The 26,249-nt window shown below is 44.8% G+C and overlaps 1 protein-coding gene across 4 annotated transcripts in view; it reads left to right on the plus strand.

The window, feature by feature from the left end:
* Window positions 1-1,149: 1,149 nt before the first annotated feature.
* The window catches only part of Atp6v0a1 (ATPase H+ transporting V0 subunit a1), a 54,220-nt gene continuing 29,120 nt past the window's right edge, over window positions 1,150-26,249 (plus strand). For 3 of the 4 annotated variants that reach the window (XM_050156819.1, XM_050156816.1, XM_050156818.1), the window contains exons 1-10: window positions 1,150-1,305; window positions 3,523-3,682; window positions 10,484-10,562; window positions 12,877-12,974; window positions 13,497-13,625; window positions 19,781-19,884; window positions 20,399-20,525; window positions 22,264-22,346; window positions 23,553-23,646; window positions 25,128-25,340. In XM_050156819.1, coding sequence (XP_050012776.1) covers window positions 3,566-3,682; window positions 10,484-10,562; window positions 12,877-12,974; window positions 13,497-13,625; window positions 19,781-19,884; window positions 20,399-20,525; window positions 22,264-22,346; window positions 23,553-23,646; window positions 25,128-25,340 — 1,044 coding nt within the window. In that variant the 5' untranslated portion in view covers window positions 1,150-1,305; window positions 3,523-3,565. The remainder of the gene's footprint in view (window positions 1,306-3,522; window positions 3,683-10,483; window positions 10,563-12,876; window positions 12,975-13,496; window positions 13,626-19,780; window positions 19,885-20,398; window positions 20,526-22,263; window positions 22,347-23,552; window positions 23,647-25,127; window positions 25,341-26,249) is intronic. The other variant, XM_050156817.1, reaches the window with a different exon arrangement.

Consider the following 26,249-nt stretch of genomic DNA (forward strand, 5'->3'; position numbering starts at 1 on the left):
AGCTGACTCTGAGGTTAGGGTTTTTTTTTTTTTTTTTCTTTTTCCAAGTCTCTGAGGAAGGAAGTGACAGTCATTGTGAAATCGTTTTTTCTAACATTCGGCAGGATTTCAACTGTGGGTACCTCTCTGCCTTGTCAGGAAAGCAAAGGAACTGGGAAATGTGGATATGGTAAAGTCAGGTCTCAGAAATGCTCCTTCTCAGGAGACCTGTGACATCTTCAATTATCATATGCAATAGAAAAATCTAAATAAAATGTTCACCGTGTCCATCGTTTTGTTTGGGCTTGCAAAACAGGTTTTGTAGGTTTTTTTTTTTTTTTTTTGCCAGACCGACAAAATTATCAGCACCAGTTTTTTTTTTTTTAATCTGAAATATCTCGTTCACGACACTTGAATTTCAATAGAGTTCCGCCACCCACGGAGACTGACTGACCAGTTCTCCGAGTTCTTCCTGATGGGTCCGGTTATTAACACCGACTCCCTACTACTCTCTAGTAGAGGGAAAAGGAACTCTATTAATATTTGGGAAATGAGCTTTTTAAAAAAATAGTAAGTAGTATCATTTTGCACTCAAAAGATATACGAGGAACTGAAAACTCCTACGTGGCCAGATGGGTTCACGGGAATCTACTAAGCAAGATAAAAATAGTCGTTTTCTCAATGGGTTGTTTCTTGTCATTTGTATAAGTGTAAACCCTAGGCAGCTAATGGAAGAATGAAGCCTGTACTTCGTAAGAGGACGAGATCGGCGTAAGTTTTAAGTCGCTCTCCAATCTGGGGCTCAAATATTTTCAGGGGTGGAAGAATGGCAAAGGATGTGTGCGTGCAGAGAAGACGAACTTTGAAGCCCCCTGCAGCGCTCACATCATTCTATAAACAGCCATTTCTTTCACGCTGCTTTCAAGAAGGGGTTGTGGATCGTTTCCCTGGAAAATAGAGATGGCAGGTAACCTTGCTCCGAGGATAATAGAGAGACACGATTCTGACAGGCTCAGAAGCCAAACACTTCAGAAAGTCGCACGCCCAGCAATGACGATTCCAAACACTCCAGGTTAGAAATCACAACGCCGGAACAAAGATGGCGTCAGCACGGGAAGACTCGCCCGAGCCCCCTGGACTCTGCACTGCGGCAGCCCGGCCGAAGCAGCATCCCATTGGTCAACTGCGATGAAGTCATCTTGGGGGCGGGACTCGGCAGTGGCGTGGGGGCGGAGCCTTGCTTGCGTACCTCCTAGGGACTCGGCTCTGCCGGAGCCGGGGGCTTTGCTGCGGCGGCTGCGGTCGCGGCGGAGGTGCGGGCCAGAGGTGAGTGAGGGTTGTGGAAAGAGCGCGTCCCGGAGCGGCCTTCAAGGGGACCTAGGGGTACACTCCGATACCCCGGCCGCTTGTCAGAAGAATTAGCGGGGCTCTTAGGTCTCTGAGAGAAATGTGAGGGGGCTCATCCTCCTGTTCAGACACCTTCCTGTGGACAGAGGAACTGGAGGGCCATTGCCCCGGGAGGACCCGGGAGGGGGAGGTGACAGGATAGAGGAGATCGGATAGGCAGAGGGATCCGAGGGAATTTCTTAAAGGGTTTTAGAATTTGGGGGTTTCTCCCTTACCCTGGAGACAGGTTGTGCCTGATCCACAGAATTTCTGCTTTCTCACTGTGCTGCCCAGAAACGAAGCAGGTGACCGACAAATGCCCCCTGCTAGGAAGGGGAAATTGGAAAACCCGAGCGAGATAGAGCCCTCCAGGGAGGACGTAGGGTTTGTTTTGGATCCCCCCCCTTTTGCAGAATTATTCTTTGTTCATGTATCATCTCGCGACCCCCGGAAACCCTTTTCCAAATTCGTTTTGTGTTTGGTTTCAGTGGGGGTAGAGATAGCCTTAGACAGGCCTGTAATCATGAAGGAACAGGAGGAGGGCGGCAACTCGCTAGAGGCTGTCATCCCGATCAGACATGATTTCATATATTTTGAGGTTGTGGCATCTATCCTTGTTCAAGGTGGCGAGGACTGGTAATAGCTCCTGTGGGTGATTCACGTACGCACAGTCTTAAGTCAGCCCACATAATCTCTTGAGAAACCCTTGCTTAGTAGAGTGTGTTGTTTTGCTGTCCTGAGAACACCAAATGCAGAAAGGATTTGTTGTTCGGGTTCCTCAAAATGTCTTCCTGCCTTCCCGAAGATCAAATCTTCTCTGAAATATCAGTCTCACTTGTCAGTCAATATGGAATATGCACGACCTTACGACGTTAAAAAATACTGTAGTGTATGATCTGCTGACATTAGATATTGCAGACCGTGCTCTACCTGAGCTGAACGTGAGCTTATCGAGAGTAAATAATTGGAATTTCAGTACCACTGATAGCGCCAGTGGCTGCCCCGAACGGAAGTCTTCCGTGGTTCGTAGGGGAGACTCGACCGATTGGAATGGCTGTCCTTTTGAGGGTGGGGATGGGAAGAAGATAGCTGCGGAGGTGGAAGGCTTCTCCTCTGGCTTGTTAAAAGTGCTTTGTCATTACCAACGCGTTCCTGAGTTGAAATTGAGCTGACTGCGGTGGGCTCCGTTGTCTTTTTAAAATGTTGTTTACATACTGAGATGCCTTAAAAGAGGAATGCTGTTTGCCCAGGAGTTTGGAAGCTTGAGCCCTTTAACCTTAGCTTTGGGATAGTACTGGGGATTTTGGATGTTGGAAGTGGGCATTGTCAGTTGAGGAAGGAAAGCTAGTCACATCTTTTGCATAAGAGGGTAAAGTCTCTTGTTTCTTGCTCACCAAAAAAAAAAAAAAACAAACCCAAAGTAAGACAACGAAGAGGACCCTTTTTAGCAAGAAAATTCTGCCCAGTGTGAAAAAACAAACAGTAACAACAAAAAGCTCTGGGTTTGTTAGTGTATTCCAGTATTCCCAGAACTAAGGAGGTGGAGGAGGAAGGAGGATAGGGAGTTCAAGGCCAACCTCCACATTGTTGAGTTTGAGACCAGCATAGGTTATACAAACAAAATAAAAGCAAACCTCCAGGTGCTGTGAATGTCGCTGTATCATATTACAGAGCTTTTTGGAGTTCCCAGCTGCTGTTCTTAATCTGTACATATTCCTTTGTATTGTGTTGCCCAGAGTACTGTCAGTCAATCCTGATGTCAGTTACAAAGGAAGTGACTATTTGTCGAGCTCTGGAGTCTGGGACTTAGTAATGACTTTTTGTAATTTTTCTTTTGCACCTTTCTTTTCTTTTTATATTTATTTATTTATTTAGTTAGTTTTTTAAGTCAGGATTTCTCTGTAGCTTTGGAGCCTGTCCTGGAACTAGACCAGGCTGGCCTTGAACTCACAGAGATCCTCCTGCCTCTGGCTCCCAAGTGCTGGGATTAAAGGCGTGCATGCACCCATCACCGCCTGGCTGATTTTGCACCTTTCTAAGCCAGAGAGCAAGACTTCTCACAGGGCATGCAAGAAATAAAGAACCTCACCTGGTGTTGTTTGTCCTTGGTGGTAGTGGTTTAATTCTCAAGCCCTGTCATTTTCTCCCTTGCCTCAGATTGGAGTGAACCACAGACACTTACCGACTACTCTCTGCCAACATGGGGGAGCTTTTCCGGAGCGAGGAGATGACGCTGGCCCAGCTGTTTCTACAGTCAGAAGCTGCTTATTGTTGCGTCAGTGAATTAGGAGAACTCGGAAAGGTTCAGTTTCGTGATGTAAGTGGGAGCTTTTTGATCACCATCAAACTGTTTAGTTTGTTATGGTTAACTGCTTTGTCACGAGTGTTTGGCCTTTTATGTGCAAAGCAACGTCATAGCACTGGCTTAGTACTGTGTAAGCTTCAAGTTGTCTTTTGTCTGCCCAGAGGTGGAAATGGTTTCAGCGAACTCTTTTACGGTTGTTTGCTGACTCTTTCTTGGACAGTTATTCTTAGCTGGGCATGATGGTTTATCCCTATAATGCTAGCACATGGGAGACTGAGAAAATGAGGTGATGAGCCTGACCTTGTATAGAAGGAGGAGGAGACCACAACAACAAAAAGCTCAAAAGAAAAACAGACTGATGATGATGGATGGCAAATGGCCTGAGATGCCAGTACTTTGGAGATGTAGGAGTATTATGAATTCAAGGTCATCCTTGGCTATATAATAAGTGTGAGGCCAGCTTGAGCTACATGAGACCTTGTGGGGGGGGGTAAAGAAACCGATTTTAAGTGCTCTCAAGGTAGTTGTCAGGAATGCCGGCAGAGGATACCACGCTAATCTATTACTTTTACTTTATTTGGGTCCCTTTAACATCACAATCTGATATGTAAGACAACAAAAACTGTAGTTTTTCCATGCAGTAAGATCTAAAAGAAAGTTTTAAAACAAAATCAGAGACCCTTATATAAACAAAACTTATATGGTATGTAAGTAAGCATATACTATGTTTTGGATACTTGGAAAGGATCTCAAACCAAAAAGGATAGTCTAAGTGGGTTTATTGTTGCTGTTGTGTTGTTTTGATTTTAAAAATATGCTCTGGGAGTTTATAATTTGAACAAGAAGATACTGTGCACACAGATGAAAGGTGTATGTGGTCCGGAGGATCCCTGACTCAGCTCCTGCATTCTCAGAGTTCCAGGTACTTTTCATAGCCTTCGTAATGGTCATGATTTCACATTTATCAACAGGAACAGTGGAGTAAATTCCCTCCTCGCAACGTTCTAAGCCCCACGAAGACAAGGACATTCTCTGTTGTTGCTCATAACTGTGTCTTTAGTACCTGTACAAGGTTTTAAATCATGATTGGTTGGGATGAGTGGGTGAATTAAACCAGAGTGATCAGAAATGGATAGGATTAACTAATAAAGGTCCTGGAGTTGTCGGACTGTCAGGAAGTTCTCTGGCAGGTGGTTCTTCTGGCAATACTGTACACACTGTGCTCTCTGTGTATTCAATAAACTCGCCTTTAAAACAAAACAAAACAAAACGAAACAAAAGCCTGACATGATAACTCACATCTCGGTGCTTGGGAGGCACGGGCAGGAGGCTAACCGTGAATTTGAAGCCCACATTATCTGCACAGTGAATTCTAGGCCAGCCAGTGCTACATAGTTATTATAACTAAGAGGTTATTGTGGTGCAGCTTAGCTGCTGTGTTCGTCACATAGCAACCTTCACTGAGTTCCTGTTTCTGAAAAGGTGTCTGTGGGGGCATGTGTTTGCGGTTCCAGCACAAGGGAAACTGAGCCATGTGCATCCCGGGAGTTTGCTAGCCAAGGCAATCCAGCCTCATTAGTAAGCCCTACTGAGAGATCCTGTATCAAAAAGCAAAAACAAAACAACAACCAAACTATGGTAGGAATGACATCTAAGGTTGAGTTGTGGCACTCATGTGCATGGGTGTACTCTCTTTCTCTCTCTCTACCAATCACACACACACACACACACACAGAATATCACCAAGCATCGCATACTCATGTACATAGCATTTTAGATGTTGCCATAGAAATCCAATGGCAGCACCCATGTGTTATGCTCCCTTTGGCTCTGCCTTGTTACAATTGTATCAATAGGCCTGTGTCCAGATGTGAAGAAATAGACCAATCTTGAGGGTGTGAGATGAGATCTCTTTTTTTAAATTACTTATTTCTTTTACAAACTATCTTTTCATTTTACATGCCAAATCCAGTTCCTACTCTCTCCACTTCAATTCCCTCCATCTTCCCCCACCTTATCCCACACCCCCCCCCCCATCCACTCCTCAGAGAGGGTAAGGCTTCCCATAGAAAGTCAAAGTCTAGCACATTCCTTTGAGGCAGGACCAAGGCCCTCCCCACTATATCTAGGCAGAGCAAGGTTTCCCTCCAGAGAGAATGGGTTCCAAAAAGCTAGAAAAAGCAGTAGGGATAAATCCTGGTCTCACTGCCAGTGGCCCCACAGTCTGCTGCAGCCATACAACTGTCACCCACATTCAGAGGGCCTAACAGAGACGGAGAACAAGGAAAGAGATATCTTGATTGAGGGAGCCATAACAGGGCTAGCAAGAAACCTGGCACTAGAGAGATCTTGTCTTGCATTTTCTGTGTGTCCAGTTGGTATCTGTCTGTGGGCAGCTTTCGTCTTCTGTGAACTGTGTGTTCCTTCATCCACCTGTATCTGTCAGGGGAACTCCTTGACCTTTGCATTGACTTGTGAATTTAACAAGTTCCCCACCTATTCTAGGTGCTGCTGTTCTTTCTTTCTCTTTCTCTTCTCTCTTCCTCCTCTTACTCCTCCGCCCCCCACTTCTTTTTGTGACAAGGCCTTGCTTTGTAGCTTTGACTGTCCTGGAATTCACTAGTCAGACTGACCTTGAACTCACAAATATTCCTTTTGCCTCAGCCTCCCCCAGTTTGGGGATTTCAGGTGTGCCTACTATTCTGTTCTTGTTCAATATTTATTTGTGTGAATGTGCACATGCACATTCATATGTGTAATTGCTTGTGTATACTTGCATGTGCACATGTGTGTACATGTCTGTAAAGGCCAGAGGTCAATATTGGATATTCCTCAGTTAGTTTCCACCTTAGGTTTTTTTTTTTTTTGAGGTAGGGTTTCACTGAAGCAGGCTGGCCGCAAACTCGTGGAGATCCACCTGCCTCTGCCTCCTGAGTGCTGGGATTAAAGGCTTGTGCCACCACTGCCCAGCTCCACCTTAGTTTTTGAGACAGGGTTTCCTCACTGAACCTGGAGCCTGTCCGACTTTCTTACGTGGGCTCTAAGGATTGAGCTCGGGTCTTCATGTTTCCATGGCAGGCTCTTCACTCACTGAGCCGTGTCCTCAGCCTTGCTCTATTATTAAAGATGAATTTGATCCCTCAATTAAGGTATTATTTCCCAGGCTTCTCCCCTGTAAAAGAATCTTATCCCATGTATAATTAATAAGTAATCTGGGGTGATAACTTTTGAAAGCTGTGTGACTATTCTGTTTCCCAGAACTGTTTTACTTAATAGTTTTAAAAAATTATTATTATTATTATTATTTATTGACTTTTTTGAGATAGGGTCTCTCTCTGTAGCTTTGACTGTCCTAGAACTCCCTATGTAGACCAGGCTGGCCTCGAATTTAAAGAGATTCGACTGCCTCTACCTCCTGAGTGCTGGGATTAAAGGGGCTATACCCAGTTTATTATTTTTTAAATATTTTAAAATTTATTTACTTATTTATTTTGGCTTTTCAAGACAGGGTTTCTCTGTGTAACAGCCCATGTTGTCCTGGAACTCGCTGTAAACCAGGCTGACCTCAGATTTACAGAGATCCGCCTGCTTCTGCCTCTCAAGTGTTGGAATTAAAGCATGTGCCACCACTGCCCTGCTTAAAATCCATCTTTGATTATGTATACTTGCATGTATGTGTATGTAGGTGTGCACGTGTGAATGCAGGTGCCTGAGGGGTCCAGATTCCCTCTAGAGCTGGAGTTACAGGCAGTTGTGAGCTACCATGTATGGAGGAGCTGAGAGTGGAGCTTCCGTCCTCTGGAAGAGGGAGTGTTTTTAACTGCTGAGCCTAGGTTACAATGTAGTAAAAATATTTTTTTTTCCTATATAACTTGTGTGGTTTTATATTTTTTTGGTATGCATCTTCATTTCTTAAACTTTCAGTACTTTGGAGGCAAAAGCAGAAGGGTATTGAACTCAGTGATATCCTGGGTTATCTAGCAAATTGTACTGTAAATCTCTAACTGCTGTGACTGAGTGGGACAGGCTGGTACACTCCTATAATCCTAGCACTTGGGAGACAAACCGGAGTTCAAGGTCATCCTTAACTGGGTAGTAAATCCAAGGCTATCTTGGCTGTTTATTAGACTTTGTCTTAAAAATTCCAACTACCAGGCAAGAGAGAGGTTAAGAGTACTTCCTGCTCTTTGTGGACCTGAGTTAAATTTCCAGCACCCACATCCCAGTGTGGATCTCCAGCTCCTATTACTACTTTAGAGAAAGGTCCTACCATACCATTCATCTATTCCCTCATATATGAGTTTATTTATGTATGTATTTATTATTGGTGCTGGAAATTGAACCTAGGTCCTCTTGTGTACTAGGCAAGTGCTTTGCCTATGAGCTACATTCCCAGCCCTTTTTATTTTGAGACACAGTCTTACTAAATTGTCCATACTGGCCCTAAATTTACACTGTAGCCCTGACTGGCTTTGTACCTAGAATCCTATTTCAGCTGGTGAGTAGCTGGGATTATGAGGCCTGTACCAAGTCCAGCTTTGTCAGTTGTTTGAGACAGTCTTCCATAGCTCAAGATGATGACTAGCTTCTGATGGCGCTGAGGGCAGCATTAAACCCCTAGTTCTCCTACCGCTGCTTCCCAAGTCCTAGGATTATAGTTAACTACCTGGCTCATACATTAGCTTTTGTGTTTTGTGTTGGTTTTGCTGGTTTCTTTTGTTGTTGTTATTGTTTTGAGACAGGGTTTCTCTGTGTAGCCTTGGCTGTCTTGAAACTCTCTATAGACCAGATTGGCCTTGAACTCACAGAGATCTACCTGCCTCTGCCTCCTGAGTGCTGGAATTAGAGGTGTGCACCACCATTGCCCAGCTTGCTTTTAAGTTTTTGTGTTTTGGGATTTTTGTTTGGTTGGATTTGGTTTTTTGAGACAGGGCTTCTCTGTAGCTTTGGAGCCTGACCTGGAACTTACTCTGTACACCAGGCTGGCCTCAAACTCCTAATGACCCACCTACTTCTGCCTACAAAGTGCTGGGATTAAAGGCGTGCGCCCCCCCCCCCATCGCCTGGCTTGTTTTTAAGTTTTATTTATTTATTTTATTATTATTATTATTGCTGGTGGTGGTGGACAGCTTTTTGGAGCTGATGCTGTCCTTCTAGCTTTACGTAGATTCTAAGGGATGAACTCAGGTCACTAGGCTTGCACTGTCTCCAGGCAAGCTCCCTTACACCTGAGCTGTCTTGCCTACCCTGCAATAGTTGAATATTTTACTCCTGGACTGGAGAGATGATTCAGTAGTTAAAACACTCGCTGTTCTTCCAGAGGAGCCAAGTTTGGTTCTCAGTTTCATATCACTCCAGTTATATGAAATCAGATCATCATATCTCTGTGATGCCTGGAACCCACGTGTGGAAGGAGAGGTCAAACTCCTGCAGCTAATCCTCTCCCATCCACATGTGCACTGTGGCAAGGGTGCACCCACCCATGTGAATACACACGGAGTAGGTGCGTGAATGTGGAAGGATGTATCCTTAGTAGCTCAAGCTCTTTACTGTCTTATCAAGTTGCCATTCCCTCCCTACCCCCTTCTTGCTGGAAACCTGTGCACTTTGACCTATATCTTCTACCTGCCACCCCTCCTTTCTGTCCCCCTCTCTGGTAGCCATTTGGTAGCCATCTCAATACTTCTGTAATTCAACTGTCTGAGATTCTACATGTAGAGGACTGGAGTGATGGTTCCGAGGTTAAGATCACCAATGGCTCTTCCAGAGGGCCTGGGTTTGACTCTCAGCACCCACAGGGCAGCTCACAACCATAATTCAGGTTCCAGAGGATCTGGCATCCTCTTGGCCTCTGAGGTGCACAGACATACCTGTAGACACACCACCCATCCATACTCACAAAAATCTTAAAGGAAAAAATGTTAATAAATAGTAAAATGGAACTGTACATGTAGGTAAGATGCAGTGTGCCTGGTGTGTTCACTTTGTGTCTTGTCCCATGTTGTCCATACATCCCTTGGCAGGTTGATTCTATATGCTAGTTACTGATTTCAGTTCCTCTGTGTACCTAGAAGTGGGATTTCTGGGCTGTATGGCAGTCCTCCCTGCTCCATGCCGGTAGTGTCTGTGCATGGTGGGTAAAGTAGTTTACCAGTCAGCTACATCCCCATCTCTTGGTAGTTTTTTTGTAAAGAATTTTTGTTTCTCCCCCACCCCCAGGAACTACCGTTTTCCATATGACAGTATAATTCTATATTCCTGTCAACAATGCAGAGTTCTCTTCTGTCGACATCCTCATTTTAGTTCATACCTCTCCTCTTTTCAGACCAGGGCTTGCTAGGTAGCCCAGGCTGGCCTATAACTCGCCTTGCTCTCCAGGCTGACTTTGAACTTCTAATCCCTGCTTCTATAGGATTGGGATCACTGTGTGAACCACCAAGCCTGGCTCCCCTTTTTCTCATGAAAGTCCTTCTAACAGGTGTAAGGAGATACTCCTTGTGGTGTGGCTTTAGTGGGTGAATAAAGTCAGACTGTCCCCAGAAGGTGAGCACCTGTGACCTGGCTGCCAAGGATCCAGGTGGTGGGAAGGAAGGGCACTCATCACTTTGGCTGATTCCTCTCCATCCCAGATGTGCGCTGCAGCAGCAATGAGGCTTTTAGCTTCAGCTTGTGCGGCTGGATCGGTGGACAGTTTTGACTAGAGTTGCATTGTACACTGGCACAAAATTAAGGTTCCATTTCTGGGATGCGTTGCTTATAAAACAGGAGGTAGACTCGGTGTTTGAAGTCTGCTGTTATGTTCTTGTTTTTCAGTTAAATCCAGATGTGAATGTTTTCCAGAGGAAATTTGTGAATGAAGTCAGAAGATGTGAAGAAATGGATCGAAAGCTTCGTATGTACAGTTTGGTCCTGTGTGACATCCCTGTAGTGAATCGTTGTCTTAAATTAGGGTGATTAGTCCTCTCGGCTAAGGAGTAAAGCTGTACAGTAGGACAAGGGAAGAGGCTGGGGAGGTGCTCAGCAGGTGAAAGCACTTGCCATGCGTGCCTGAAGATCGGAGTGCAGTCCCCGGAACCTGTGCAAAAAGCCAGATGCGGCTGCCCGTAGGATTCTAGGTACTCTCCAACCTGTTGTTCCTGTGCAGCAACAGTAAATAAATAACCAGAACCAGATGTGGTGAACATCTGAAACCTCAGCATTCCTACAGTGAGGTGGGAGGCCAGCTACCCAGAGTACATGGGCAGCAGAAACAAGGAGCAGGGTAGAAGGCGAGAACTGCTCCCAAAAGTTGTCCTCTGACCTCCACATGAACAGCTACACTCACATATTCACACACATGCACATATACAAAGTAAACTGGTTAAAAGATTTGAAAAAAGAGAAGGAAAAAAAAATCTGCAACCATGACATTAAGATGAACTTCTTGTATATAAATAGACTTTATGGTGTTTAAGCTAGGTAGTGCTTAAGGGAAATCTTGTTCAAAGACAAGCTGAAAACACTGTGATTATGTTTTTTGTTAGGGTTGTTTTTTTTTGTTTGTTTGTTTTTTTTGTAGCTTAGGCTGACCTGGAACTCTGTGTAGTGATCCTCCTGCTGTAGCTTTTGGAGGACCGTATAAAGCCACTGTGCTTAGATTCTCATGGATTTTTAACAGCAGAACCATGCTATAAAACTTTAAAAGCGAGGGCCCAGAATACTATCAAATTTAGAGTTAGCTGAGTCACCTTTTGATCAGAGCACTTTATGAAAAATGGAACATTCACTGAGGCTTTACCGAAGGCCAGGGTGCTAATGAGAGATTAAAACCTGCATTCATGGGGGCTGGAGAGATGACTCAGAGGTTAAGAAAACTGACTGCTGTTCCGGAGGTCCTGAGTTCAATTCCCAGCAACCACATGGTGGCTCACACCCATCTATAATGAGATCTGGTGCCCAGAACACTATGTACATAATAAATAAATTTTAAAAAAAGATATAAAGATGTGTTGCCTTTGTTTGTAAGTATGTAAAAATGTGTTGTCTGCCTACTGCACCTAGTCTAAACAGCCAATAGCTAGAGAGGAAGGATAGGTGGGGTTGGTGGGAGGAATCTAGGCGGGACAAAAACAGGATGTCAGTTGAGCAAGTCTTACCACTTAGGACAGAAGGCTGGATTCATGCCAAGAAGAAGAATGGAGTGTGCATAGTGATGCTTATCTGTAGCCGCAGCGTGCAGGCAGCTGAGGCAGGAGGATCAGGAGTTCAGTGACTACAGAGTGAAGTCAAAGCCAGCCTGAGCTACATGAGAACCTGCCTCTCAAAGGATAAACTATGCTGACCTAGAGCACAGTTCTTAAGGCAATGGACACAGGGACACCACACACACACACANAGAATATAGACACTGTCAAAATAAATAAAAAGATAGGTGTTGCTCTCGTTAAGGGTTAAGACATCTGTGACTTCCTTGACATGCCCGAGAATATAAGCAGTCACAATGGAGCCAGCATTTGAAACTAGGCCATTCTGTTTGGCTCCATCCATGATCTTGCCACTCTACCAAGCCCATAGATAAATTGTGTTGAATTCTAAATTAAAAAAAAAAAAAAGCTGGTAGTTGTCATGAAAACACTCTTCTCTTTTGGTGTTTTGGGCCCTTTTATGCTTAATTTTTGACTTTTGGTATTTAAAAAATGGCCTAATTGTTTCAAATTAAATGATTCTTCCTGACTTAGAATTATCTCGCTCATGCCATGTGTCAGAAGCCCTGTAAATGCTGTTCTTCTGAAGCTTGGATTAGCCAATAATACCCACAGAGAGCCGTCCTACCTGAAGGAAGCAGGGCACACAGGGTGGAGAGGTGAAGTGGCTGCGAGCCAATTTTAACCTCAGGGAAAGGCACACCCGGCTGTGCCTGTAGTTCAAGGTCATTCTCAGAACCACAGCCAAGGCCGGGAGAGAGAAAGGAAGCAGTCCTGGGCTTGACCACTCTCCCTGGGACAGCTTTCCAGAGTGCAGAGTGCAGGAAAGTAATGTGTGGAGAGAAAAGGTTCTTTTGTTTGTCAGTTCTTCCTAGGATGAAGCTCTTTTTAACCAGGCGTTAGGGGTGTGTGTGTGTGTGCGTGTGCGTGTGTGTGCGGGCACATGCATGTATGTGTGTTTTCTCAAATAATGAGAATTCCAGGCATAACCCTACAAGTGAGCACTCTGACTCTATGTTCTAGGATTTGTGGAGAAAGAGATAAGGAAAGCAAACATCCCAATTATGGACACTGGTGAAAACCCAGAGGTGCCCTTCCCCCGGGACATGATCGACTTGGAGGTAAACAGTTCTCAGCTGGCTCTCCACGTGAATGCAGTGATTGCCTTCCTGAGTGGTTGGCGTAGAGGAATTCTTGCCAACCTTGTGTATTGTCTTTCATTGTAAATGTTTTCTAGGTAGGACTAAAGTGAACTCTCTCCTTTATAATTTCAAACAGTATCTCACACAGAGATAACATATTATAATATGCCACCAGATTAATGCTTATCGGGTTACTGGTCCCTTGTTAGCCGGTGACCCTCACACACTAAATGAATAGCCAGTGAGCTTTGGCTATTTTGAGTGTCTGACTTCTCTCAGGAAACTCACTGAGAGTGTGTGGTGGGATGTGTAGACAAACAAAGGCCCCCACATAAGTGCTGTCTCGCTTAAAGTTACTCTTAAAATCACAGCATTTGCTTCACAGCTGTAGCTGACAGGTTACCGTGGCAACAGTTCTGCGGTGCAAATTCTGTTAATGTCCTTTAGAGCAAGCACAGGGAGCTTAGTTTGAATTAACAGCTTTCTTTTTTAAAACCCTAGGCCAACTTCGAGAAGATTGAAAATGAACTGAAGGAAATCAACACCAACCAAGAAGCTCTGAAGAAAAACTTCCTGGAACTGACTGAATTAAAATTTATACTTCGCAAAACTCAGCAGTTTTTTGATGAGGTCAGACTATTGTTTCTTCTAGTACATGAGCAGCTGGTACATCTGCACAAGCGGGCCATATTTTTATTCCAATGATTATTTTAATTTGCTAGTCTGGAAGCAATGCCGCTTTTGCACCCTTTCAGTTAAGGAATGTCAGGGTGCGTTCCATTTCCCATGGAGCACACAGCCAGCCATGGTGTCACGTATTTTCACATCCTCCACAAACTTCCATCTCACAGCGGGGGGGGGGGGGGGGGGGGGGGATCTAGAGAGGGACCCTGGTGGCAGAGGGGGGGGGATTTGAAGTTGACCTGTAAGTGCAGTGAGTTGAGATGTCTCTGTGACACTTCTAGGTGTGTGTTACAAGGTAAGTATAATACATATGAAGTTGAGGAAACAGGCGTCTGGTTGTGCGCAAAATTATGGTGAAGTTTCCATCTCCAGACCTTTGCTCATCAGATTCCCGTTCGCCCACCTTGGGGATTCTTCTCGGCCCTTAGATCTCAAGTCACACTGGTCGTCCTGAGTTTTCTCTGTGTCCTACAGAAGTACTGGTTTGATGCTGGTTTGAATTTTCCCACAGACACAGTTTATTACTTATAAAGGAAAAACGTTGCCAAGTTTTCCCTGGTTAAACATAAAGGTACTGAATTGCCAAATGACAGTTTGCCACCAGGGAGACCCCCTTTGAAAGGAGTTAGCTCAGGTTTGTAGAATACTTCCTTCCCCTAATTAACGCTAGGGAGGATCATTCGCGTCCAACCTGCGTGTGGTTTTCCTGATGGCCTAAAATATTGGTAGTGTTCTTTTTGAGGGGTGTCTTTCCCAACCTAACATTAGACACTTCAGACATCACGCTAGTTACTTTTACTGTGTTCCACCCACAAAGTTGATTTCCTTTGCTTGACAAAAATCTTGACAGAGATTTTAGATATAGCCAGGCAGTGGTGGTGCACGCCTTAAATTCCAGCACTTGGGAGCCAGAGGCAGGCAGATCTTTGTGACTTCGAGGTCAGCCTGGTCTACGAAGCAAATTCCAAGACAGTCAGAGCTGTTACACGGAGAAAGAAACCCTGTCTCGAAAAAAAAAAAAAAAGATATTTAGCTATAAAGAATCTATCTCAGTTAGTATCTGCTATGTTCTCAGTTTTACTTTAACTCTGCATTGCTCAAGAAGAGACCAGCCCTCCATGATTGTCAAGGTTCCCAACTAGTATCAACAGCCTCATCTGGAAACTTGAGAGAAATATAAATGATCAGCTCCCACCGCAGAGCAGACCACCTGAACTGGGAACCCTGGGCGCGGGCCCAGCCAGCTGTTTTAATGTGTTTTACCTCAGGCATGCTTCTTTGAAAGCCACGGTCTAGAGAAAAAAAATCTGCTAAGGAAGTGATACATTTCTCAGTAACTATGGATTTGATTCAGACAAGTCATGCTAATTCAAAGAGTCTGTGGAGACAAGGACATGAGAAAAGCCTGTGTGAATTTAACTACCTAGTCTTCCCATGAGTACGAATCTGGTTATAAAATAATAGAAATTCTCTGTGAATATTTGTTTGCTCCCCAAGTTGAGACTTTTGAGCCTGATCCCTTTAGAGGGCGTGAGACAACAATGAGGTCAACTTTCTGTAAGTGCTTAGGATCCTAGCCACAGGCAAAGCCACTTAAGCCATAGGATCCCACTGATGTGAGATCAGTGCTCACTGCTTGCATCTCAGTGCGTTCCTAGCTGTTAATTCCTTGAGCCTGTGGTGAGCACTTACTGCTTCTGAGGTACAGGTTGTGAGTCGTGTTAGATCAGGAAACCCGACTGTAGACCTGCATATGCTCACAGATTGGTACTTTCCTAAATGTGTCCAAGTGCCCCAGTGTGTCCTGCCCGGCCTCACAGTCCAAGCTCAGCTACTTTTGGATTCATTTGGAGCTTCTTTTACCATTTATACTGCCATTATATGGGGACAAGATCTCAATAGATAGCCTAGGCCAGCCTTGAATTTGAGATTTTTCTGATTGCCAACTCAAGGCCAACCTAAGCTATATAGTGAAACTCTCCCCTGCCTAACCTCCCCCCCCCAAAAAAAAAAAGTCCAGTCCAGTAAAAATAAGACGAACCATTTATAAAGATGATTTATTACTTCAAAATTGTACATTAGGAGTTGGGCATGATGCATGCATACAATCCCAGCGTTTGAGAGACAGAGACAAGAGGACCAGGAATTCAAGGCAAGCCTCAGGTCCACAGAGAGAGGGTTTGAGTTCACTGAGTTCCACTGAGCTATGTAAGACCATGTCTCAAAAAACAGAAAGGAAAGAATGTAAATGGAATTTTATTTTTGTTTTATGTTTATTAAATCTACACGTTAAGTGCTAGTCTTGAGAAGAGACTCCAAGTCTTTCTGACCTTCATGCCCTGTCCACAGTGGGTTTGTCTCTTTCCTACGCCTAGCTACCCATCCCCTCTCTCCCAGCCGCTCTGAACATAGGCCTGGCTGTGAGAGCTCCTCCACCGCTCTTTCCATCAGTCCCCCTGCATCCCAAGAGCGACACAGCAGCGCCCAGTCCCCTGGCCAGAACCACTGTGCTTTTCCTCACCACCGCAGTCAGCACCTGGCACATCCTCGCCGCAGTCTCAGCCAGGTCCCCTTCCATAGACCTTGCCCTCTGCCGAGTAGCGATTGCAGATGCTGCTGCCCTGAGCAGCCTCTCTGAGTGATCACACTGGGCGTGCAGGCACACATGTAAGCACCACAGAAAGGTGAGCCAACCTGGGACCTCAGGTGTCGGAAATTCAGCTCATCAGGAGATTTCGCTTCGTGTTTGAAATTGTAACGTTTGAAATGGCAGCAGACACTGCCGATCTCAAACCTCTCCTCTTTCCTGATAATTTGGTGAATAAATCAATACCTCATAGTAATCAGCCAAAAATGACTAAATCAGAAAATGCCGTTTCCTTATTGGTGATAATAATTGGCAGGGTGTGTAGAAAGGGAAGAGTAAACATGTACTGAATATTCTTATGATTTAAGATGATTGTCAATTCAACGTAGCCATTTCTTACCCGGAGCATTTAAAATGATTTATTAATGATTATCCTTTTCTAGTCTTCTTGCTTATGAAGAGCGTAAGAGCTGGAGAGGTTTCTCTGCATCTTTTACCATAAGCATCCTAGCATATGAGAGCGTAAAGAAGACTGGGAAAGTAATGGTTAATGGCATGCAGCTCCCCTCCCTCCCCTCTGCGTTTTTCACCCATCCGCTTTCTTTCTCTTTCTATTTCCATCTGCCATTTCCTCTGGGTGAACGCCTCCGTATAGTGACGTCATTTCTTTCGCGCTGTAGCTAGACAGTCAAAGTGTTCTTAGGAGCTGGTGTAGCTTGACTGGACGTGCCGCTCATATTGAAATGCTGCAGACAGCTGAAGTTCTGTTCGGCAACTTGCTCTTTGTAAGGTGTGGCTTTCAGTGTTCAAACAGGGAAAGGGGCAACTCGGAGGAAATAGCAGGTGATTTAGAGAGCTTGGCAGTATTATTGTCAATAGAGAAGTGTGGTCTTGGGCTAGAGAGATGGCTCAGTGGTTAAGAGCACTGGTTACTCTTCTAGAGGATCTAGGTTCAATTCCCAGCACCCACATGGCAGCTCACAGCTGTCTGTAACTCCAGTTCTGAGGATCTGACACCCTCGCACAGACACACATGCAGGCAAAACACCAATGCACATAAAATAAATAAATCTTAAGAAAACAGAGAAAGAGCTGTGATATCTGTGATCGGGTTTTTGTAAAGTCCCTTAGTCCTGGTCATCATAGTTTCCCATCAGACACAATTTTGTTTATAATTTCTTGACTTTCCTATTGAAGATTTGGTGTTCTTAAGTATAAAGTGGTGAAATTAGTATTTAGAATTTGATCTTTCTGTTTCACTTTAATCCTGCTGTTTTCTTTAAACAGTCCCAGATCTCATCTTTGGAGCAGTCCAGTCTAAGAACAGTTCACCGTTCTTGCCAGCTGTCCCTTTAAGAGCACACATGCCCACATTGACTCTGGTTTATGGCTTAAGAACGAGCCAGGTTCTGAGAACCACATAAGGCAGAAGGAGAGTTTTGTGGGGGAACAATCAATTTTATTCATTTTGCCAGTGGGCACCCCAAGAACCATTGGAATGTAGTAATTTGAATATCGGATCGCTTTCAGCTGGCTGATTTGTTTCTAGGTTGAAAAAAGAATCCTTTTCCACCCGTGTGGCAGCAAGTAGAAGCCAGTGTCCCTGTTATCTCATCTTAGATGTTTCTAATCACATGGCTATTTCTCTGCCCTGTGTGATTTTTAAAAACAAAACAAAAAACAGCCCTGGCCCTGACCTCCCAGAACAGTTGCCGTCACCTTTGACCCTGCAGAGTGTTCTGTTTTGCACTGTCTGTTACATGTATGGCTCATGACTTCACCATTAAGGTAAACATGTGCCTTTGTCCCCTTGTAGTTTAATGGCCAGGATAAAGGTGAAATTGAAATTTGGAGTGAAATGGAAAGGAATTTCTCCTGGTGTTTTCATTTTGCTTTTGAGCAGGAAGGTTGTTCTGCCTGGTTCTAGTCTCTGGTCAAACACACAGTATGCAGATGTTAGGTCTAGTAGATTAGGCTGATTGGAGTTCACGGTTTAGGGCTGCTTCTCCGTCTGGTGAGACCAGGTGGTAAAGGAAGAGAGGTGAGGGGCACCAGACTCTGTGAATCCTTTGCCCTCATTTCATTGTATAAACTGTTCTAGTGGAAGTCATTTTAAATCCAACCAATTCAGCAAGGCAAGGAGCTCTAGATTGTTTAGCTGTGGCCTGTTATTTACTTAATTCTTTTTTTAAAATATTTATTTATTTATTATGTATACAATATTCTGTCTGCGTGTATGCCTGCAGGCCAGAAGAGGGCACCAGATCTCATTACAGATGGTTGTGAGCCACCATGGGTTGCTGGGAATTGAACTCAGGACCTTTGGAAGAGCAGGCAGTGCTCTTAACCACTGAGCCATCTCTCCAGCCCCCTATTTACTTAATTCTTATTCTCTGCTATAAAGTCTACACAGACTTTTCAGGATCAGGATTCCTAGATTCCTAGTCAGAAAATACTTTATAAAATGTTTATTGGATGTTTTTTTTTTTTTGCCTTTATGAATGTAACAGAGGACCAGGCCTCTCCAGCTTCTGTGTTTCTTCCTCTTCTTATTTTTTTTTTTTCTGAGATAGGGTTTTTTTTTTCTGTGTATCTCTGGTTGTCCTGGAGTCCTGGAACTTGCATTGTAGACCAGACTGGCCTCAAACTCACAGAGATCCACCTGCCTCTGCCTCCCAGAGTGCTGGGATTAAAGGTGTGCTGGCTTTTTTTTTGTTTGTTTGTTTTGGTTCCCCCCCCCCCCAGGACAGGGAGTCTCTGTGTCGTCTTGGCCGTCCTGGAAATCAGTAGACCAGGCTGACCTCAAACTCACAGAGATCTGCCTGCTTCTGCCTCCTGAGTGCTGGAATTAAAGGTGTGTGCCACCACATTGCTGCACTTCTTATCCTTACGAAGAAACTCTTTAAATTCTAAGTTGGGGTATTTTATGTGTGGCCATGCTGACAGCACTCCTGTTTTGGATTTACCAAAGGCTGGAGGTTCCCATTCTAGCTCAGGTCACTTACATGAAATAACGTCCTACCTCCCATGTGCTTGCACAGAAGCCTCTTCTTGGTGACTCTAGAAATGAAGTAGTCACGATATCTGCAGAGCTGTTTGGGGTTTTGTTTTTGTTTGTTTTTCTCTCAAAGAGGAGAGCTCGTCTGCTTCCTGCGCAGGTTTGTTTAGGAAAGCATGAAAGGAAAATGGCTTCCACCAAGTAGCAGGCTTATACATGTCACCAGCACTCCATGTATGTTTCCTTCCGCTCCTTAGTTCTGAAACCATCTCCCCAGATGCTCTTCTGGGGACGTTTTGCTTTCTTTAGCTCATGTATATTCCTTTGTTTTCTCTCTTTATTACTCTCTCTTTTCTTTGTGGATATGGATGCTCTATCTTTTGGTGTTTTGGGTTTGTTTTGTTTTTCCTCTTCTTTTTTCTTCTCATCTTTATTCTCTGAACCCATCTCCTGGTTCCTCCTTCCCTGCATGCCACTAACTATTTTCATTAGATATTAATTGATTTGTGAATTCAGGCTGAATTGCATCATCAGCAGATGGCGGATCCAGACCTGTTGGAAGAATCCTCTTCACTCTTGGAGCCAAACGAGATGGGAAGAGGCACTCCTTTAAGACTTGGGTAGGTAGCGCTTCAGCCTTGGTGGTTTGTGTTCCTCTTTGCTGTTCAAATGAGCAGTGAGTGACCCCAAATATAGTGGTGCATGTATATAAACTACCCTTCAGGAGGCAAAAGCAGAAAGAACATACCTTTGATGCCAAACTGGGCCACAGAGTGAGGGCCTGTCTTAAACCATGGGCTGGAGACAGGTCCAGTGGTAGAATACTTGCCTGACGTGTCAAGACCCCCGGGTTTTATCTTGGGTTGGGGGCGTGGGGAATCATGGATCTAGGGACTAATTTGCTGTCGGAAGCCACTTTGTTCTGAGCCATTGAGCTGTTCCTAGATTTGTGTGGATCAGTTCCTGGTTTGTCTCTCAACCCTCTCTGTTGGGTCCAGAAATGAGGTCTGGAGAGTGGCCACCAGCCCTCTTGACACCATGTGCAGTGTATAATCCTCCACATTCCCTCCCTCTCTCCTGCTTTGCTTTAAGTCTCCCAGCCTGGAGTTCCCAACCTGACTCTTCTCCCCACAGGTTCGTGGCTGGTGTGATTAACCGGGAGCGGATCCCTACCTTTGAACGCATGCTTTGGCGAGTGTGCCGCGGGAATGTGTTCCTGAGACAGGCTGAAATTGAGAACCCGCTGGAGGATCCCGTGACTGTAAGACAAGGAAATTGTGTCTGGTGGAGTAGGTCTTGTAAAGTGAGCCCAAGCAGGAGCAGAGACTCAAGGCTCACTCCCCTTTCTCTAACCTCTCCCTCCATGTAGACATGACATGCACATATTTTCAAACTTTACCCATGAAGGGTTTTTTTGGCACATTTTCCTCCTCAATTATTCTTAATTTTAGCTTTATATATTTCTTGTTACTAATCTGGGCTGAAAGAAAAATAGCCTTTTATGGAAACTAACATAAAATCAAGATACGTCGTTGCAAATTTGGCATTATCATGTATAAAAAGATAGACTTCCTAAGCCTTAATCTTTATAAGCTGATGAAACTTTCTCCTGGCAAGATTTTATTGTCTGCCTGTATATTGGGAAGATTAGAAACTTAATTTAGCCTAGATACATGCCAGGTGAGGGTGATCTTGCCCACCCAGCTCTTGGAAAAAGTAGCACTAGTCCAATGTTTTGGCATTTGACTCAGCGAGACAAAGTTCATAGCAACATCTGCATGAGATAGGGTCCTGATCTCAGGGTCTCAGCAAAGGCTGGGTGTGTCACTGAGACAGCGTGTTACTCTCACCTTAGTATTTAGAAGCCTGCAGTTAGCTTACCTTATAAATGTCTTAATGTGCTAGCTTTTGTCCTAAAAGAAATTTAACTTGGACGTTTCTCAGCTTTGGTGGGTAGCACCCTGTGGCTTTTACCCCTTGCTGAGTAGAGACATGGTGACATTGTGAATGCTTTAACCCAGGGCGCCGTTTTCTCAGGCTGCTTGGGTTGTGGAAACATTGTAACCTGTAGTCATGGAGCCCTTCTCAGGGGTGTCCGGTCAAGTTTCCTCTCCATAGCAGGAAGATTGTTTTATCAACAAATCCAGGAAAGCAGAACATGGTATCTCCAGCAGAGCAGCTGCACCAAAAATTGGCCCAGTTTTATTTAGCCAGGAGACTTAGGGATTAAGTATCTTGAATCCAGCTTTCTTCCCTCTTTGTCCTTCTAAAGTTGTTTTCTTCTATAAGAGCAGAATACACTCTGTATGTGAGACATTATAGGCAGCCTAAGGCATCTTGGCTAATAACTCATAAGCATATTTTTTTCTGATTTTTTTTCTTGCTGTCCTTGTACTCGAGATGTGAGCTTGGTATTGTTCCTTGTTGCATATAGTCTAAATTTGTGTGATTCTCAAGATTCAACACGCTGTTCTTGCTAGTGACTTAGTTCCTTGTATCCAGCCAACTCTTTATCTGTTTCTCTCTGTGCCCAGGAACAGACAGGCTTCCTTCTGTCTCCTCTCCTCTGTACTTTTGTCGTCCTGGAAACACAAGAGTCCAAGTAGAACCGGAGAAACAAGCTGCACTGTGCTGAGCAGCCCCTCAGCTTCTGTCAGGCTTCCGGTTGTGTCCGAAAACAGGAAGATGTTTGTGGATCTGTGGTTATAGGGCAGATATTCTCAATGAAGCTTAGGAGCGGGAGTAGGGTAAAGTACAGAAGGCTGTGTTCTTAAAGGAATCCTGATGCCACCCAGGTTTAGTTGTTCTTGAACTTTTCAGCTAGACCAATGTAAGTCCAACATTCAGGAGCCAGGGGCTAGGACTGCTAGGAGTTTGAGGCCCGTCTAGGCCACACAGTCAAGACCAGGCTAGCCTGGGCTGCAGCGTAAGACTGTCTCAAAGGAAGTTCTCATCTATATTGAGAGTTCTGAACTCTTGGTTTTTCTCCTGGGACCTAGGGCGACCACGTGCACAAGTCTGTATTCATCATTTTTTTCCAAGGCGATCAGCTGAAAAACAGGGTCAAGAAAATCTGCGAAGGGTAAGAACACACGCCTGCCTCCATCCAAGAGGCACAGCTGTGCTGCCTGCTTACGGCTCAGAAAAGAGCCGCGCAGATCCTCGTTCTGCTTTGCACGCCGAGTGCGCTGCTAACTGATGTTGGGAATGCTTTAAACCATCAGAAGTAGCTCCAGTTTTTCTTCCTTTCTTTTCTGAGTATCAGAACCACAGCTTGGGGGTTGGGGAGCTAGTTCAGAGGACAGAGTGCATTGAGGAGTAGAGTTTAGATCCCCAGAACCCACATAAGTGCCAGGTGAGCGTGGCAGCCACCTTGTAACCCCAACATTCAGAAACCAAGACAGGATCCCTGGAGCCCTCTGCTAGTTAGGCTCACTGCGTGGGTGTACTCTGGAATCAGGAGAGACTCTGCCTAAATGACTAAGGTGGAGAGAAATCCAGGAAAACTCCTGGTGTCAACCTTGGATCTCCAAGACATGCACACACACATACATATATGCACACACACACACACACACACCACACATATATACTCATACCTTCACCCAAAGAAACCAGCCAAACTCACAGTTTCATTATTCAAGGACAGTGGGTGTACATCCCGCAAGCTGAGTGCCATAGGCACTATATAAACTCTATGGGATTGTGTTATGGATAGAAATTTTGCCATGTCATATTTCTCTAATAACTTATAATAAAAATAGTTTTAAAATTATTTTTTCAAAATTTTTGGCTAAAGATTTGTTTATTTTGTGGTTTTTAGTGTTTTGCCTGTATGTATGTATATGCACACGTGCATGCCTGGTGCCCTTGGAATATACCCAGAGTATAAGAGAGTACTACAAGAGAGTGTTGGATCCCCTAGAACTGAATTACAGGCAATGTGACCCACCACACAGGTGCTGGGAACTGAACCTGGGGGCCTATGAAAGAGAAACAGGTGCTCAAACTACAAAGCAATCTCTCTAGTACCTTATTATTATTTTTATTATTTTTTTAAATCTCAAAAGGATTTCATAGCTACAGAGAATGTCACGACTGTGCAGTGCTGTTGCTCTCTGTGGGCCGCTGCACATAAGTGTTAGTGTAGATTGACACAGCAGCCAGACCTAATTGCGTTTGGTCCTACTGACGTATTCCTACTAAGTTAGCATTACCTTCCGAGGTGATGTAGATAGACTATACTAAGAAATTTCAGTGTTCCTGAGGCTGTTCCCGTCTCTTCCAGGTTCCGAGCCTCCCTCTATCCCTGTCCTGAGACTCCACAGGAGAGGAAAGAAATGGCTTCTGGAGTCAATACCAGGATTGATGATCTCCAGATGGTACAAGGGGGCCCTGGGAATTTGACTCTGTGAACTATGGCAGTAGTGAACCACTCTGCTCCCCTGAGTCCTTGACAATCTGTTAAAGCACCTAAAGCAGTTGAACATACCAAAAAAAGAAGTGTGTGTGGGTAGTAAGTCCCCCTGGGAACTGGCAAAAGTCTCAGGGTAGGACTCTTAAAAATAGCGTTAGTCATCCTCCAGCAAGAAAGGAATGCTGTGTGTCTGGAATCCTTACTGCCTGAGAGCAGCCCTTTCCCTTCTGCTGCATGACTCTGAGATGTTTGTTGTTGTTGTTGTTGTTTGCAATAATTCGTTTTCCTTAAGTATGCTGAGTTAAGAAAAGGAAAACGCCAACAGTCCAGAAGTATGTGTAGAGTCAGTTTTTCCCTCACACACCCTCCTGGCAGCCCCTTTTAACAGCATGATACAGCTTCCGGTTATCTTTGATCTTAACCACATGGGCCAGCCAGAGCCCAGAGTTGACTCTTGAACCCAGAGAGAGAGACTGTTTGTTCGATTTTTATCAATTTACAGTGCGAAAGTCATGCACACCGTGGTCCTAGCAGGGTTCTGAGAGTAGAGTCATGATGCGAGTCTTTGGAAGGAGAAGGCAGCCAGGGGAACGTCTTACTTTTTGAAAGAAAGAGTACAGTAATTGTTTGCTGTCCTTACAATGTTAATAAACATAGCTTATCCCGAGGCCTTTCTCTATGGCAGTAATATTGTCACATACATTATGGCTCCCATTTCAATTCCTTTCTCATTTTCTCCTTTAGCCCCCGCTGAGGATGACCCACCAGCTTGAACTGTTGCTCCTTTAAGAGACTCATTTTCCTTCGTGTGTGTGTGTGTGTGTGTGTGTGTGTGTGTGAGGGTGGGGTTGGTGGGGGTGGTGCTGCTAGGACTAGAACCTAAGGCCTGCATGCTGGGTAGATTCCTCTACTACTGAGCTATGTTCTCAGCTCCAAAACTCAAATTCCTTGAGCTAGAGACATTATTCAGTGGCGGCGTGCTTAGAGAGCATGTATAAGCTCTGAGTCCCATCACTACCACTGTAAGAGCTCACATTTCTTATAATTTGATCAACCCCCACCATCCTAAACCCACCCACCCCACCCCCCAAATAGTACATTTTGCTAGGGGAAGAATAAGACTGTTCTCTGGTAACCCTTTTTAGAAAGTGATGCCATAGCTGAGCATGGTGGTGCCGGCCTTTAATCCTGGAGGCAGAGGAAGGGGGATCTCTGTGACTTTAAGGCCAGCCTGGTCTACAGAGTGAATTCCAGACAGCCAGGGCTGTTACACAGAGAAACCCTGTTGAAGGAAGGAAGGGAGGGAGGGAGGGAGAAAAGGAGGGAGGGAGAAAAGGAGGAAAGAAGGAAGGGAGAGAAAGCAAGCAATGCCACTTTGCCACCCTCTCCTATGACGGAAGACTTGTGTTAGAAAGATCCCTCCCCTATTTCCTCTCCTCCCAAAAGGTTCTCAATCAAACAGAGGACCACCGCCAGAGGGTTCTGCAGGCAGCTGCTAAGAACATTCGGGTCTGGTTCATCAAGGTGCGGAAGATGAAGGCCATCTACCATACCCTGAACCTGTGCAACATAGATGTGACCCAGAAGTGCCTGATTGCAGAGGTCTGGTGCCCTGTCACTGACCTTGACTCCATCCAGTTTGCCCTTAGACGAGGCACGGTGAGTCTCCAGCTGAAATGAACTGGTGGGCAGCTGAAGAGCCTCCTGTTAATCAGCTCTGTATTTGTGACATTTTTGTTTCAGAGTTGTTTGTTTGGTTTGGTTTGGTTCTTTTCAAGACAGGGTTTCTCTATGTAACAGTCCTGGCTGACTTGAAACTCACTTTGTAGACCAGGCTAGCCTCAAACTCATTGAGATTCACAAATGTTGGAATTAAAGGCATGAACCACTACCACCCGGTGCATTCAGAGTTCCTAGTGTGTTCTTATACCCTGAGAGCATGCTCTGACTGTTGCCCGGAGCACAGGCATTATTGTCCAGGGCAGGAACTACAGCTCAGTATTGTGAAGGCATTTGGTCATGGTCTTGACTCCTCAGGACAGACCATGCTGGAGTATTAGCTTCCTGACTCACTCTCTGATCGACAGCTTCTGCTTGGTCGTTAAGAGCAGCCGCTTTCTAAGACACTGACCTAAGCCAGAGAGTGTATATGTATATGTGTGTGTATATACATATATACATATATACAGAGGTATACAAGCTGTACCTGCTGAAGCACCTTGCAATTCGTTAGGATTGGAATGGAGCTGAGTGGAGATGTGTGTGGAGGGAGGGTGGAGCTTTTCTAACTAATGTGATCAGAAAAAGCTTCAAGGAAAAAATGGAGTTTGGTGGAATGAGGGGTGTCACTCAACAGCAGAGCGTTTGCTTGGCATGTGTGAGGCCCTGGGGTTAGCCCCCGGAGCTGCAAAAACATAAGCCAACAATGGAAAAGGTGACTTGTGACCAGGGACTTGAACGGGTACGATGGTTAGGGAAGCAGAAAACTGTGTGAACAGGACTAGGGAAGCAGCTGAGCTGGGAGACAGTTTGCCTTGCATGTGTGAAGCCCTGGTAATTTTGTTTGTG

The sequence above is a fragment of the Alexandromys fortis genome, unplaced genomic scaffold (genome assembly GCF_014885135.2).
Source record: "Alexandromys fortis isolate MF-2015 unplaced genomic scaffold, M_Fortis_MF-2015_v1.1 scaffold_31, whole genome shotgun sequence".
Taxonomy (NCBI): domain Eukaryota; kingdom Metazoa; phylum Chordata; class Mammalia; order Rodentia; family Cricetidae; genus Alexandromys; species Alexandromys fortis.